The 14,992-nt window shown below is 38.3% G+C and overlaps 1 protein-coding gene across 1 annotated transcript in view; it reads right to left on the bottom strand.

Annotated features, from left to right (window-relative positions):
* Positions 1-14,992, bottom strand: part of SRRM3 (serine/arginine repetitive matrix 3) — a 219,489-nt gene that overhangs the window by 20,079 nt on the left and 184,418 nt on the right. Inside the window, exons 11-12 of the mRNA XM_081944796.1 lie at positions 10,763-10,867; positions 9,559-9,736 (exon numbers count right to left, since the gene is read on the bottom strand). Of these exons, the coding sequence (XP_081800922.1) occupies positions 9,559-9,736; positions 10,763-10,867 (283 nt within the window). The remainder of the gene's footprint in view (positions 1-9,558; positions 9,737-10,762; positions 10,868-14,992) is intronic.

Below are 14,992 nucleotides of genomic sequence, written 5' to 3'. Positions count from 1 at the left end.
AGATATTTGAAGGGTCTCTTCCATCTTTTGTTTTTTTTAAATAAACTTGTAAACCAAACCTATTTATGATGCTCAGTGGTCTAAAACTACTCCAATTAACAGCAGGAATAATGCTTCTATTTTGTAAAATGTCCTGTCATAGATATGTCAGGCTTATATTAAAGGAAGATAGAAGACACCTTTTCCTACTATTTGAGAGTTGACTTGTAGAAATCTGGGGAAAAGGATTGGAACTTTAAAAATTGTAACACAGTTTGCATGCATCTATGAAAAGGAAAAATATCCTCTAACTAATCCCAAAAGAAAAACTGGGTAATGATTTGAAAACTGTAACATTGGGAAAGGATTGGAAAGCCTTTAGCAAGCTTGTCAGGATATGAAAGGAATCTCTTTCTCTTGGGCTCTGTAAATTTCAATCACTTGAATTATATTCCATTGGCAAAAACATGTATATCATATCTCAACGTCGGTTGCAAAGTTGGCTGTAAGATGGGCAACTATATGAATGTTTTAAATCAATCAATCAATAAGGTCAAAATAGCCTCTCAAATGGCAGTGGTAGCAAAAGGACGTATCTAAATGTTGCTCTTTGCTTTTGGGTTGCTGGATCTAAGGAGCTCCACTGGTTAACATCAGGGGGCTGGTCAATGGCAATCCTGCTGAGGGGGTTAGGCTTGGGCTCAACTGGTGGCCAATCTACCTTTTCCAAGCATGCCCAACTAAATCTCAAGAGAGTTAGCAATCCTTCTAAAATGTATATACCTACCAGTGAGGCACGCTATGGAGGCTTCAGCATGAACAAGAAAACAAAAGGAAATCAGTATATGTCATTCTGAAAAGTTAGCATTTCCACCACCAAACTAGCACCACCATGAGCTCAGGCAACAGTCTTTAACTCCTTCAAATTGTTAAGTCCGTACTGGAACTGGAATTGGGGTGGTGATTGTGAAAACCATCTGATTCAGGCCAGAAAGGGCAGGAGGTACAGAGATGATATAGTTGCTTTCTACCTACAAAGCATGCACCTTGACTTTTTTGGTGCCAGCATTAGATCAAATAATATTTTTTTCCATAATGGATTTGTCTTGTATTCTGCTCCAGCAGGATTACATTTGTCAAATCATGATGGAAAAATAGATCAAGAAGTGGTGAGCAGATTGTTCTTTCTGTTCCATGTGCAATTATTCTAATATGAGTTAATTAACTAGACAATCGTGGTAATATATCCATCCCTTCCAAGCCCTGTTTCATTATGCAGGGCTTTGTCCTCAACTGAGCTCATTATGCACGGCTTTGTCCACAACTGAGCTCAGTTGTGACATTTCTGGATTTTTTCTGACATGCATGGGGGATCCCAATACTGCAAGCAATTCCAATATTTCTGTGCTTCTTAAACTGAGTTGAAGTGCTGTTTTGGTAGACTGCAAAATGCTTTATGCTTGGTTGATAAAAAGAGCTTATTAAAAGGTTGTGCTTGTGTGTTTATGAATGTGTGCATTAAATCAGAGAAGGATCATTGGAGAAATGGTCTCCATATCAGTGACCTATCTTGCAGGAACCTCTAACAATCTTATGCTTTCTGGGCATTTCTTGATGCAAGTCAGACTTGCTTCATTACAAATGTCCCCTACAATAAACAGTATAAGATGGAAAAGCAAGGAAGGTCTGATTTGAACCAGGAAAATAGGAGGCTTATAAGCATGCACTAGATGGAGCAAATTAATTTTATCCCCAGAAAATAATTGGAAGCATAGTGGAGTATGCTTCCATTGGTGTGTGTGTGCACTGTTTGGCCCAATTCAGTTATTTAGGTATTGCATGTTAGGTCAATTGACTGCAGAAAGCCAATATCAGAAACAGATCTTGAAATCTACCACATAGCTCAAGCTTTCTGGCATTCAGCATTTTGTAGGATTAAGGTTTGGGTGATAATGGTATTTGCTTTACTATACAGCAGATGTTTAATTTCTGCTGCTTCCCCCCAAAATGTGAACCATGACAGGCAAGCAAATGTTTGCCAGCCTTGAAAAACTTGGGAGGAACCCTATAGTGTTACTGTTCATACACACGAGGATAAGGGACTGAGGAATTTTTGTTCAGGTATCAGAATACAGGGGCCAAAAGGGTATAGCAAAGAGGATGGAGGATTATGCTTTGGAAGAGGTCGAGGACCAATCCCACCAGTTGCCTTACCTTAATCTTTCCCAATCCAGTACCCTCCAGATGTGCTGAGCTTCCACCAAAGCTAAATCCAGAGGACATTAGGTTGGGAAAGGCTGCTTTATCCCTAAGCAAAGCTAAGGAGGGGAAAAAAACCTGAGCATACAAAAGGATGACCAAGCAAACTTTACAGGAGAAGAAAAATGGATATAATTTTAAGTAACCTTTGAAGTAATTGGCTATGGAATGGATGGAGAAGGACCCCCCAAAATCCAAATCCTTAGTGATTATGGACCTTTATAATGTATTATTTTGCTGAATGAGAAGAGTTTAAAGTCCAGAGAAAAACACCTGATTTAGGTCAAGAATTTTTAGAGCTGGCTATCCTTTCTGGTATTTTCAAGGCTATTTTTTTAAAAAAAACTTTGTATGTTTTAGAACTAATCATGTCCATTTTCTTAAGATAATTCAAAATATATGGGACAAAGTGGAGAGGTTTTGAGGGAAGGAGGGACGATTTCCTAGACTGGCCACATAGGAATGTGTGGGAGAGCCAATCATCAGAGAAGCTGCTTTCCTACATTGTTTGACAATGGCATCCCAATAAGAAAAAAGGCATCTGAAGGCTTACTTTGCTGTAAACATTCCTGAAAGTTGCATCAGAGTCAGATCTAGTCAATGGACTCACTCCAAAACAATGGTTATTCTAGCCATACACTGACATTTATCTTATTCTTCTAATTTTTAACTTCTTTTAACTTTCCATGAAGTGATGTCCTATGAAGTCTAGCCCAACTTGGAACATCATCAGGAGCCACCATTTTAAATACAAATAAATGTTTCTGGCAAACTAAAAATGTATACAGTCAGTCCTCATTTAGCAACTACCTTATTTAACAACCATCTGCAGTTATGATGGTGACAGAAAAGAAACTTTATGACCAATCCCCACATTTACAACCTTCCCCGTCTGTAGAACAAAGGAAAGCAGAAGTAACATATTCATGATTTCACTTAGTGACCACTTCAGTTGTTGTTGCCAATTGTGGTCACTAAACAAGGACTACCTGTATTGTACTTCATTATCAAACCCTGTCTAGGTGATATTTTAAGATTATTAAGGTTGTTAAAATTATTCTTGCTTCCTTTGAAACTGATGCTTTGGTTTAAATAGAAACCTTTATGTTTCTGAATTGTGTACAGTATACAAAGTTAGGATTACTACTGTATATTTGGAATGATCTTTTTCATAGCTTTTGCAAAGTCAGCAACCACTAACTCAGTACATAAGTACAATGATGAGGATTCTATGGATAGTCCCTCTATTTAAAGATTCTTTAATGGGGATCATTAAATGACTTATGTTTAATCAGCCATATTAAAAATCATACTTAAACCACACAGAGGAAATCAAATCAGCTGACATAATTATACCATTTATGAAAACAAACACAAGATCGAAGAGCTGAAAACACACAGAAATGCATTCTAACAATATAACAATTTTTTTAAAAAGAAAAAAGAAAGAAAAAACACGGGGAAAAAGAAAAGCATGATTTTGTAGCTGTTTAAAAAAAATACAATGAAAATTGTACAGAGCCACCAAAAAGAGACAAGCGTAAGGAGAGAGAAAGAAGGAGAGAAAGAATGAAAGAGAGAGATATATATAGAGAGAAATAGAAAGACAGAAAAATAACATTTAATCAAACTACGGTGCTTTTCAACAGGCTGATCTGTAGAAGTGAACGTGCGGAGGGAGAAAAATACCTACCTTCTGTTTGATCAGGAATGCAATAATAAAAAAAGAAACAATAATCTCCACATTTGGAGGGCAGAATGGGAAAAAGACAATGACTCTTTAGTAATGCACTTCAGACCCCTTTGCTTTGCTCTGAGTTTTCTTTTGACTCAGCTTTTCTTTTTTCTTTTTCTTTTTCTTTTAATCCATCAAGGTAAACATATTTTTTGCTATCTATGTATCGGCAAATTTACCAATTGTCTAAATAGCACAGCCATTGGGAAATAAAATTTTAAAAAGTTACTATGTAACATTTAAAAATTTTAAAGGAAACAAAAAGTCCCAACAGCATGCAAGAAAAGCAGCAGATGAAAACAGAAAATATCAAGATTTAAGGTTCTCTTTGTAATGGGGAAAGGCCAAAAGTAATTTCCCTCAAAAGATGGAGGCATTATATCAAGTGACCATGAGGGAAAGATATAACCGGGGGGGGGGGGGGGAGGCGCGTTGAGAAATGAGAGGGTAGTGTATGGACCGAAAGAAAGAGCTGTAAAGGAGGCCCACTAGTGGGAAAAGTTGACATGAATATTAAAAGGATCTCTTTAGAAGGGAAGTCAACATCTCTTTGAGTTTAATAGAGTTTTAGCCCTGTATCTACCTCTCAAGTTGTTTTAATTGGTTTTCCAGAGCGAATTGGATGATTTGGGGATAGGTGAGCAGCAATACTGCTGATTTTATTTTATAAATTGAAAACCTACCAAAGATATCAGCTCAGAGACGTTGGTGTTCTACCAAGGATGGATAAAGGATGGCATTTGTGTCATAGTACTGGGGTACAGTAGTTTTCCTCACCTACCTCCACCCTTTTCTACCGATGGCTACAGTCCTCCCCAATTCCTATTCTCCAGTAGCTGGTATTTGGAGACATACTAATGTGGAGTTAGTAATTCAGGGCACAGGCAGCTTGTAATCTTTAATGGTGTGTTGTGGTTACATTTTAGAGCCAGGATAAATAGAGGGCTGGGCAGAACGAAAACTAAGTTTGATTTTGCTTAATGTTACCTTAATAAAAATTAAATTCAACATTGTTAATATGATTGTTTGGAATATCACTGTATGCCTCTCTGGTTTAGAGGCAAAAAAGTTCCTAATTTCTGTGTTTCTAAAACCAGAGATAAGGATAGGGAAGGATAGGGAATCTTATAATTAGCCTAATGACCAGGTAAAGGAAGATAATTCATATTGATTTTTCCTGATAATTTTACTGAAATATATTTGGATTCAAAAGTTTTCATTTTATTCCAACTTTTTAAAATCTGCCTTTTATCTTAAAAAAATCTCTGGAACAGCTTAACATATCTTTCCACTTGGCAAAAGCTAAAATTTAAGTAAAGTTTATTTAACAATGTATGTAATTGTCTTCCCTTTTAAACATGAAATCTAAGAGACCAAAATGTTTAAGAGTCATAAATAAGTACAGAAAGATATCTGTGCATTTCTTAATTGGCTGGAGGGTTCTACAGTAACACATACATGTGTGTGTGTGTGTGTGTGTGTGTGTGTGTGTGTATTACAAAGTGGAAGAAATCAAAATCAAATAAAGGCCCCTCTAACCCTCTTTTCTGTTTCTACTGAGCAAGAAATCAAGCTTTATAATGTCATATTTCAAATTGGGGGCTAAAGAAAAGTACAGTTTCAGATAATTGGCCATTGATATTTAAAACAGGAAAATGTGAAGCAGGACAAGAAGGGCTTTATTTTAGAATCTTTAAATCTAGTTTTTTTTTTTAAAAAAATCACTTTTAAATAAATTTCACAGATGTGAAGCATATTAATAGATTACATATTAGGATTTAAGCCAGTTTCACTAACGTGGATTCATCCAACTATTATTGGTTATTTCTTCTGAAATTAAATCATTATCTTGGATCTCTGCATTAATAGTGAATTGATTGCCCAATCGCAGCTGATATTGGAGAAAAAAATTATCTGGTTCAATGAAACTGATGCTGGAATAGGGATTCAGGCAGATAGTAAAATCAGGTGCCTCTACTGAGGTTCTCTAATTTATCCATATCTCAGGGCATACAAATCACATTATGCTTTAAAGCTTTGTTTTAAAAGCAAAAAGCATAACGTTGAAATGAGTAATGAAATAAATACTATACTGTGTGTTTAGGTGTACATGCATGTATGTTTTGTATATGGAAAGAAGAAAAATAAAAATGATAAGAATAACAACAAGCAAATGTTGTTTTGAGACACAAAATGGAGGTAAGGCTTATGATCAAGAAAAAAGAATGGGTACGCTGAGCAGAAATACAGACCCCTATGGAGTTCTCTGTGAAGATGATTTGCAGGAGCTTGCTTTAATAAATCATTAACAATTGGGAAGATCAGGAGCTCTGTTTTTAGGTAATGGATTCCATGCTGGAGCATGATGCACCAGTGGTTGTGCCCAAGCCTGAACACCCCTCACCCAGAAATGAGGTCTCAGTACATATGGCTCAATATAGCTAAATGCCTCTTGAAGAGACAGGCAACAGAAAATTGGGTAATGCCTGACTCTGTCCCTAAGGCCAGAGTCTCGGAGTCTTCAAATAGAGCAGTAGTGCCATCCAATGCAACAATCTCATTAGCCAGAGTTGGGTCAAAACAAGTTGCAGGTAAGATATTGACAATGAATAAGCTTTTCATCCGAAATCATTTGACATCATTGTAAGTTATCTGAGGTCAACTGAGCTAAGACTTCTTCCAAGTGCTCTCTGTCATCCTGAAAATGTGATGACCTTTCCTTCCATCTCTATGTTGCCTGAAATTTTACTGCCAGATCACTTCAACTTTGGATCCCTTTAGTAATCAATCACTCATTGAGTTCTGCCATGAAACTCATTGGGTGATTCTGGGCCTGTTATTCACCTCCCAATCTCATTTATACCAAAGGCTTCCTGAGAAGATTCTTGGCAGAAAGCAAATAGCTGGGAATCTGTTGGATATTGGATAGGGCTGGTGGGATTGGAATTCAACAATAGTTGAAAGGCTACAGATTTCCTATTCCTGCAGCAGATTGTTCTCTTTCCCCCCAGAATGACAGATATGTTACAGTATAAGGAATGAACAACCAGCAATGCTACTAATAGAGACAAAAAGTAGTCTGCCAAATGAGATCTTTATATTTATTCATATTATTTTAAGTGATTTGTATATTCTCTTTCCATTACATATTTCCAATTGTTGAAGAATTTTAAAAAAGCATAACTGAAAAACATCTAGTTTCCTGTAACTTTCTTTTGCAATATTAGTTTTCAAATTTTTCAGAGCATTTATGAAATATTTGGACCAGAGGCAACCATGAGGATGAAAAAAAGTGGATCCTACTTGACTATCAATGGTTCTATAATGGTCCTTTGAATTTTTTGATGCAGGACAAGAGCAAATTTATTACTTATTTCCAACTATGTTTGGGTCGGGTTTGGATGATATTCTTATGATAGTGTTAGAGAAAGAGTAGCAGAATCTGGGGGTGGAATTAAAAGAGAGATCAGAGTAGAATCCCTACATAACTCTCCAAAGATGTTGGATAGCCATTTGTCTGAAACGGTATAGGGTTTCCTGCTTAGGCAGGGGGTTGGACTAGAAGACCTCCAAGGTCCCTTCCAACTCTGCTGTTGTATTGTATAACCACAAGTGAACTAAGTCCAATGTTCTTTGAATTCCATTGACCTGAGAAGATTAATGTTAGGGGTGAAAGATTGGGTCCACCTCTGCTGGTCAAATGCTGAAATAAAGTTATTTGAATTTGAGAATGAAGATCCATATGAAGATCCAATTAAACTGATTTATTGCTAATCACAATAATGCACAAGAATGTTTCAATTAATGGTTAACACCTGCTTGGGGTTAGATAAGAGTCAACGGAATTCAAGGGAGATTGGGTTTATTCACTTGTGGCTATGATTCTAGGCTTATCCACGATGTAAAAAAGATGTGGAGACTCTAGAAAGAGTGCAGAGAAGAGCAACAAAGATGATTAGGGGACTGGAGACTAAAACATATGAAGAACGGTTGCAGGAACTAGGTATGTCTAGCTTAAGAGAAAGAAGGACTAGGGGAGACATGATAGCAGTGTTCCAATAACTCAGGGGTTGCCACAACGAAGAGGGAGTCAAGCTATTCTCCAAGGCACCTGTGGACAGAACAAGAAGCAATGGGTGGAAACTAATCAAGGAGAGAAGCAACTTAGAACTGAGGAGAAACTTCCTGACAGTTAGAACAATTAATCAGTGGAACAGCTTGCCTCCAGAAGTTGTGAATGCTCCAACACTGGAAGTCTTTAAGAAGATGTTGGATAGCCATTTGTCTGGAACGGTATAGGGTTTCCTGCCTAGGCAGGGGGTTGGACTAGAAGACCTCCAAGGTCCCTTCCAACTCTACTATTGTATTATCCTTCTTTTAACTCCACCGCCAGATTCTGCTACTCTTGTTCCTTCAACAAACAAGCACTTGTCCCAGAAAGCTGTGGGTGAAAATGACATGGAGAATTCTTCCTTTCATTGACTTTTTAGAAAGGAGAGTATATGATCAAGAATGAATCATCTTCCTATTCACAGTACAGATGATCATGCTCCTTATTTTTCCCAGTGACAATTCTTTAGTTTTTAATTTATTATTATTACTATTAAAATATCACAATAGTGACAGGAACCACTGCCCTGTCATTAGAAATTTTGATTAACACCCAGCTATGTTTGACATCAAAAGAACAAGCCAATGTGAACAATACCTTCAAAAGAGGAAGGTGCCTTATACACTTCATTGAATTCAGCATTATGTCCTAAATGGACTTTCTTTCTCATCCTGCCACCCTCCAAAGATGGTGAATGACAACTCCCTGTTTTTGGCAACTTAACAATGGACTTTTACGAGTTGTAATTCAATACATTTAGAGGTTACAGAAGGATGATCTGTGGTTGCTGGGGATTTCTAGGAATTGAAATCCACATATCTTCAAGTGACCAAGTTTGAGAAACCCTTAGTGGCTTTTGAGGGGTTCAAGCAGTTACAGACTGCCTCTGGGGATCTTCCGTAAACAAAGAATATGCTCTGTCCCACTCATTTAAGGAATGTTCCTATCCTCGAAGGGGCTTGTGGATAAAAGTTAACAATCTCTACAATTGCTAGAAATAATGAACAGGCCATGAAAGAGGGTGATAAAGGTGTGTGTGCATTTTTTATGTGTATTTGTGTGCACAAGAGAGAGAGAGAGAGAAAGAAAAATGGGATTTATAATGTTTTGCACTTACAACACTCTAGCTTTTTAAACTGAAAAGATTTGCCAGCAAACTTTTCCCCTCATTCCTAATGTTAACTAAAAACCTGAGAAATGGCTCATTTCTACCAATGGTTTCATTTTTTTTGCCCCTTCATATTACACAGGTATATGAAGTTGCTTGGATGTAGATTGCTGGATTGTAATTGTCATAGCAGAATAATAATTATGGGGAATCTCACTCTGAATCAACAGAGCATTTGCCATCCATCATATTTTGAGCAAAGTGTCCAAAAGAGAGTAAGGGAGGAGTGAAAGGAGGGGACAAGGCTGTTTTGGAAAGGAGGAATAGGTGAGGCTCAAATCATGATAAAAACAGAAGCATCCATACCTCCTGTTTCTTCTCCGACAGGGCGCCATGGCTATGGCGGCCATTCTGGGCACTGCCCTTGTGCCCATTTTGATGAGGCGTGGCTGATCGGCTGTGGCCAGTGCAAGAGGAGGATGGACTGTGGCTGGATCTGTGGCTGCTGGCCCTTTGACCATCCTCTCTGTATTTGGGGCTCAATCTGTAGACAAAAGAGAAGGCAGAGGAACTGTCTATCCTTGTAAGTCCTTGCAGATAGCAGAAGGGAAGGGTGCTGTTTATCACAACAGGTCAGGGATGCAAAATGTGGCATTTACTGTTGGGCTCTGATTTTCCTTTTTCCTCTGAACACATATGTGTGAGGGGAGGCGTTTGAGAGTTTGGGATTTTTTTAAAATCAACTGTATTAATCTTATTTTGGAGTTTATGCTTTTTATCTATTATCTTTCTCAGCTTGTTGGAGAGACTTGTTGCTTTGTTGCTCTGATTTAATCAGAGTTACAAGCCACTCCACAGATTCCAAAGGGGCGGCAGGGGGGGGGGATATTTGGAGGAGTCTGCATGCATCCTGGGTCTTCCACTGCCTACCCCTGAATCAGAGGAAGTCTACTTGTGGAAAAGCTGTACAGAAAATAGAAAATCATTGTCCTTACCATGGTATTTAAGGCCAGTTTCCCCAGTCTAATGTCTCCCGTATATGGGAATTACTGCATTAGGTATTATCTTCAGTTACATTTACAAGATTTGAATCCAGTGCTCTTTCTCCTATTTGCTGACACATTTCTTGCCAAATAATGTTAATACTATAGCTCAGTACGCTAACTGAACGGCAGCCATTCCTGTATTTTAATTCAATGTTGCAAAACAGTTGTGTTTTTCATTTCCAGTTATTTAGAAATATCTGTTCTTGTACAGATGTAGTTAGAGTTAGGAAGGATTTTCAGGGGCTACCTTAAATAAAATGAACTCTATTTAGTTGCATTCCTCTTTCATGTTCTTGCCCTTTAAAAGAAAACTGAAAAAATAAAAACCGACTCAGCACCATAGCAATTTGTGAATCTATTGGAATGTTGAGTTTTTGTATTCCCTACTACCATTTTTAGTATTTATTGTGCACCACTTTGCATTACTTGAGGATCAGGCAGCCTTAGAAATTGACTAAATGAAATCATAAACAATATTGCATCTCCACTATAAATATGCCAGTTCAAACTCAACTACATCTTACCTGCCTGTGGATTTGCCGTCACTGTATTCCGAGGAAAGGGAAAGGCTCCGAGAACTACAGCTGCTATGTCTGTGGGAGCGACGAGGAGACAGTTCACTGTGAGATCTGTAAGAAGGCAGTGAGAAGCTGGAGCATAAGGTAGCTAAGCAGAAAACAGTGATCGGATACTCTCTCATGGGATTAGCAGGGTTGCACTCGAAATTATGGATTGTTCTGCCCCTCAAGTGCTGCTGGCTAACTCTCTGGTTTTCACTGCAGTGGTGGGAAAGGAGGAAGGGAAGAAAAGAAGAGGATGACCAGCAGCAAGGACTCAATGACAATGATGATGGGTGCAAAGACTTGAATGACCAAGTTAAGGATAGATTGTCATCGATAAAATCCAGTTATTCTGTGCTAGGAGTCAAAAACAGCTTGATTGCATATAATTAACCAACAAATCAAACAAATAATCAAACAAACAAACAAACAAACCTGCCCTGTCAAGTGCTGCTGTTGACCTTGTTGTCTTATTGCAGGGAAAGGCAAGCTATTTAAAATTGGATGTCAGCGGGCAATCTCATTTTATGGTCAAATATTGCAAGGGTTCTTAGTACTCTCACCCTAAAATTTCATATGATCTTATTGGAATGTCCTGAGATACTGGGAGTTTTGGCAGATGTGCAAGATTCAGATAATCTTTCTTTCTTTCTTTCTTTCTTTCTTTCTTTCTTTCTTTCTTTCTTTCTTTCTTTCTTTCCCTTTATTCATTTCAATCTGGGGATTCTCTGGATGTCAACTGGGCTGCTCCAATGCCAATTCTTATCAACTTGCTGCTTTCACAGAGATTTTAATGGAAAATATTTAAATGCTTGTAATGAAACTGTTATGGAAATATGGATCTTTAAATGTTGGAACAGAAATGGAGGTACAAAAAACCCCCACAATATTCAACAGCAAAACCTACAAAGACATTGGACTTTTATTCAGAGGCTTCTGAACAAGAACAGAGAGGAATAAATTCAGAGTCAGATTCTCTTCAAGGTCCTCAGCCAGTCAGAAAGTAGGAGGGGCAACAGACTGAGCCTCCTCATGACAATGTCCCAAATCTGGATTTGAAAATTTACTGTTGTTCAAAAGAATTTTCTCAAGCTACCAGTATTTTTCGCCCTTGCTTCTTCAGGAGACTTTGCTGCACTATCAGTGATGCTTCTTGTCATCCTTAGAAGCTATGTGTATACACACACACAAGCACAAGCACACACACACACACACCACACAGACATCTGAGTAGCATTTCAGAGGGCAAATGTCTTCCTTTAAGGCTGCATCATTTGCACTCCCATGCCATTTTTCTACTTGGCAGCAGGGGTTGGCAGCAAATAGCATCTCATCGTATGAGAATCAGTTGCAGCCCCAGTGGCTATTCTCTAAGGCAGTCTTTCTCAACCTCAGCAACTTTAAATGTGTGGACTTCACCTCTCAAAATTCCCTGGAGCTAAAGGCCCTGTTCCTTCAAGCTCCACTGAGTACAATGTTCTCAGAGTAGAATGTTTGAAGATATTCATTTTCCTGCAGATTCCAGAGTTCCTCCTGAAACGTTTGCATATTTTCCCCTTAATACAATACAATACAATACAATACAATACAATACAATACAATACAATAGCAAAGTTGGAAGGGACCTTGGAGGTCTTCTAGTCCAACCCCCTGCCTAGGCAGGAAACCCTATACCATTCCAGACAAATGGTGATCCAACATCTTCTTAAAGACTTCCAGTGTTGGAGCATTCACAACTTCTGGAGGCAAGCTGTTCCACTGATTAATTGTTCTAACTGTCAGGAAGTTTCTCCTCAGTTCTAAGTTGCTTCTCTCCTTGATTAGTTTCCACTCATTGCTTCTTGTTCTGCCCTCAGGTGCCTTGGAGAATAGTTTGACTTCCTCTTCTATGTGGCAACCCCTGAGATATTGGAACACTGCTATCATGTCTCCCCTAGTCCTTCTTTTCATTAAACTAGACATACCCAGTTCCTGCAACCATTCCTCATATGTTTTAGTCTCCAGTCCCCTAATCATCTTTGTTGCTCTTCTCTGCACTCTTTCTAGAGTCTCCACATCTTTTCTACATCGTGGTGACCAAAACTGAATGCAGTATTCCAAGTGTGGCGTTACCAAGGCCTTATAAAGTGGTATTAACACTTCCTGTGATCTTGATTCAATCCTTCTATTTATGCAGCCTAGAACTGTGTTGGCTTTTTTGGCAGCTGCTACACACTGCTGGCTCATATTTAAGTGGTTGTCCACTAGGATTCCAAGATCCCTTTCACAGTTATTACTACTGAGCAAGGTATCATCTATACTGTACCTGTGCATTTCATTTTTGTTGCCTATAATTACCAAGGCATTATAAAGTGGTATTAACACTTCATGTGATCTTGATTCAATCCCTCTATTTATGCAGCCTAGAACTGTGTTGGCTTTTTTGGCAGCTGCTGCACACTGCTGGCTTATGTTTAAATGGTTGTCCACTAGGATTCCAAGATCCTCTCGCAGTTGTTACTATTGAGCAAGGTACCACCTATACTTTACCTGTGCATTTTGTTTTTCTTGCCTAAATGTAGAACCTTACTTTTTTCACCATTGAATTTCATTTTTTTAGATAGTGCCCAATGTTCAAGTTTGTCAAGATCCTTCTGTATCTTAAGCCTATCTTCTGGAGTGTTGGCTATTCCTGTCATCTTGGTGTCATCTGCAAATTTGATGAGTTCCCCATTTACCCCCTCATCCAGATCATTGGTGAAGATGTTGAAGAGTACTTGGCCTAAAACAGAGCCTTGGGGTACTCCACTGCATACTTCCTCCATGTAGATGCAGTTCCTTTGAGGATTACACGTTGAGTGCGGTTGGTCAGCCAGTTACAAATCCATCTGGTGGTGATGCTGTCTAACCCACATTTTTCTACTTTATCTAGTAGTAGGTTATGGTCTACTTTATCAAATGCCTTGCTGAAGTCCAAGTAAATTATATCGACGGCATTCCTCTGGTCCACTAATTTTGTCACTTTGTCAAAGAATGCAATAAGATATTCTGGTATGATCTTTTTTTGACAAACCCATGTTGGCTTTTGGCTATTACTTTGTTTACTTCTAGGTGTTCACTAATTCGTTGCTTAATTATCTTTTACAGAATCTTCCCTGGTATTGAGGTCAGGCTGATAGGTCTATAGTTTCCTGGATCTATTTTTTTCCTTTTTTGAAGATGGGAACCACATCAGCTCTTTTCCAGTCCTCTGCCAATTCCCCGGTGCTCCAGGATCTCTGAAACATATAGTTCAGTGGTTCTGAGATCTCGTCTGCCAGTTCCTTCAGAACCCTGGGGTGTAATCCATGCTACCCGTCTAGGGTAGACAGGTGCTCACTTACCATTTTCTTCCCTATTTCAACTTGTGTTCCTAATCTGATTTTTGTGATGCTGTTTTTGGTAGGTTGGACTGTTTTTTCTCTTTGTGTAAAGACAGATGCAAAAAACGAGTTAAATAGTTCTGCTTCCTTCCTGTTGCTTGTCAGCTTCTTGCCATTTTCTCCCAGCAATGGACCAATTGTTTCCTTAACCTTTTTCTTGTTTTTAACATGTTGGAAGAAGCTTTTAAAGTTATTTTTTACTTTTGTGGCAAGCATTTCTTCATTGTGAGCCTTGGCTTTCCTCACTTCATCTTTACAGGCTCGGGCTATTTGCTGATATTCTGCCTTAGTTATGTCCCCCTCTTTCCAGTTTTTATATTTATCCTTTCAATTTGTCAGAGAGTTCTTTATGCAGCCATGCTGGTTTCTTTTGGGAGCTGTTATTTTTCTTCTTCATTGGTATTGTGCTAGACTGGGCTTTTATAATCTCATTTTTCAAAATTTCCCAAGCTTCTTGAGTTGTTTTCCCCTTGAGGATGCATGGAATCCTTCCCAAACTCTCTCTAAGTTTATTGAAATTAGCTCTCTTAGTAATGAAGGAACTCAGTTAGGAAAAATAGCTTGAGGTAACTATGCGTAATACAGTTTTTTTTAATTGCACTGCATGTATTTCCTCATCCACACCCAGCAAAATTATCATTCAAGAAGAATCTCAGTACTTCTGTGTGCAAATGCAGCATAAATATAGAGACTGGTCATAAAGTTATTTTTTTTGTCGCCATAATAACTGAACAGTTGTAAAAACAAGGTAGTTATTAAATGACTAGTACCTGTAAACTCAGTGAGAGGTGGC

This window comes from Natrix helvetica (genome assembly GCF_964273705.1).
Source record: "Natrix helvetica genome assembly, chromosome: 2".
Taxonomy (NCBI): Eukaryota; Metazoa; Chordata; class Lepidosauria; order Squamata; family Natricidae; genus Natrix; species Natrix helvetica.
Note: the sequence above shows the minus strand (reverse complement) of the source record. Positions and strands in the feature narration are given on the sequence as shown.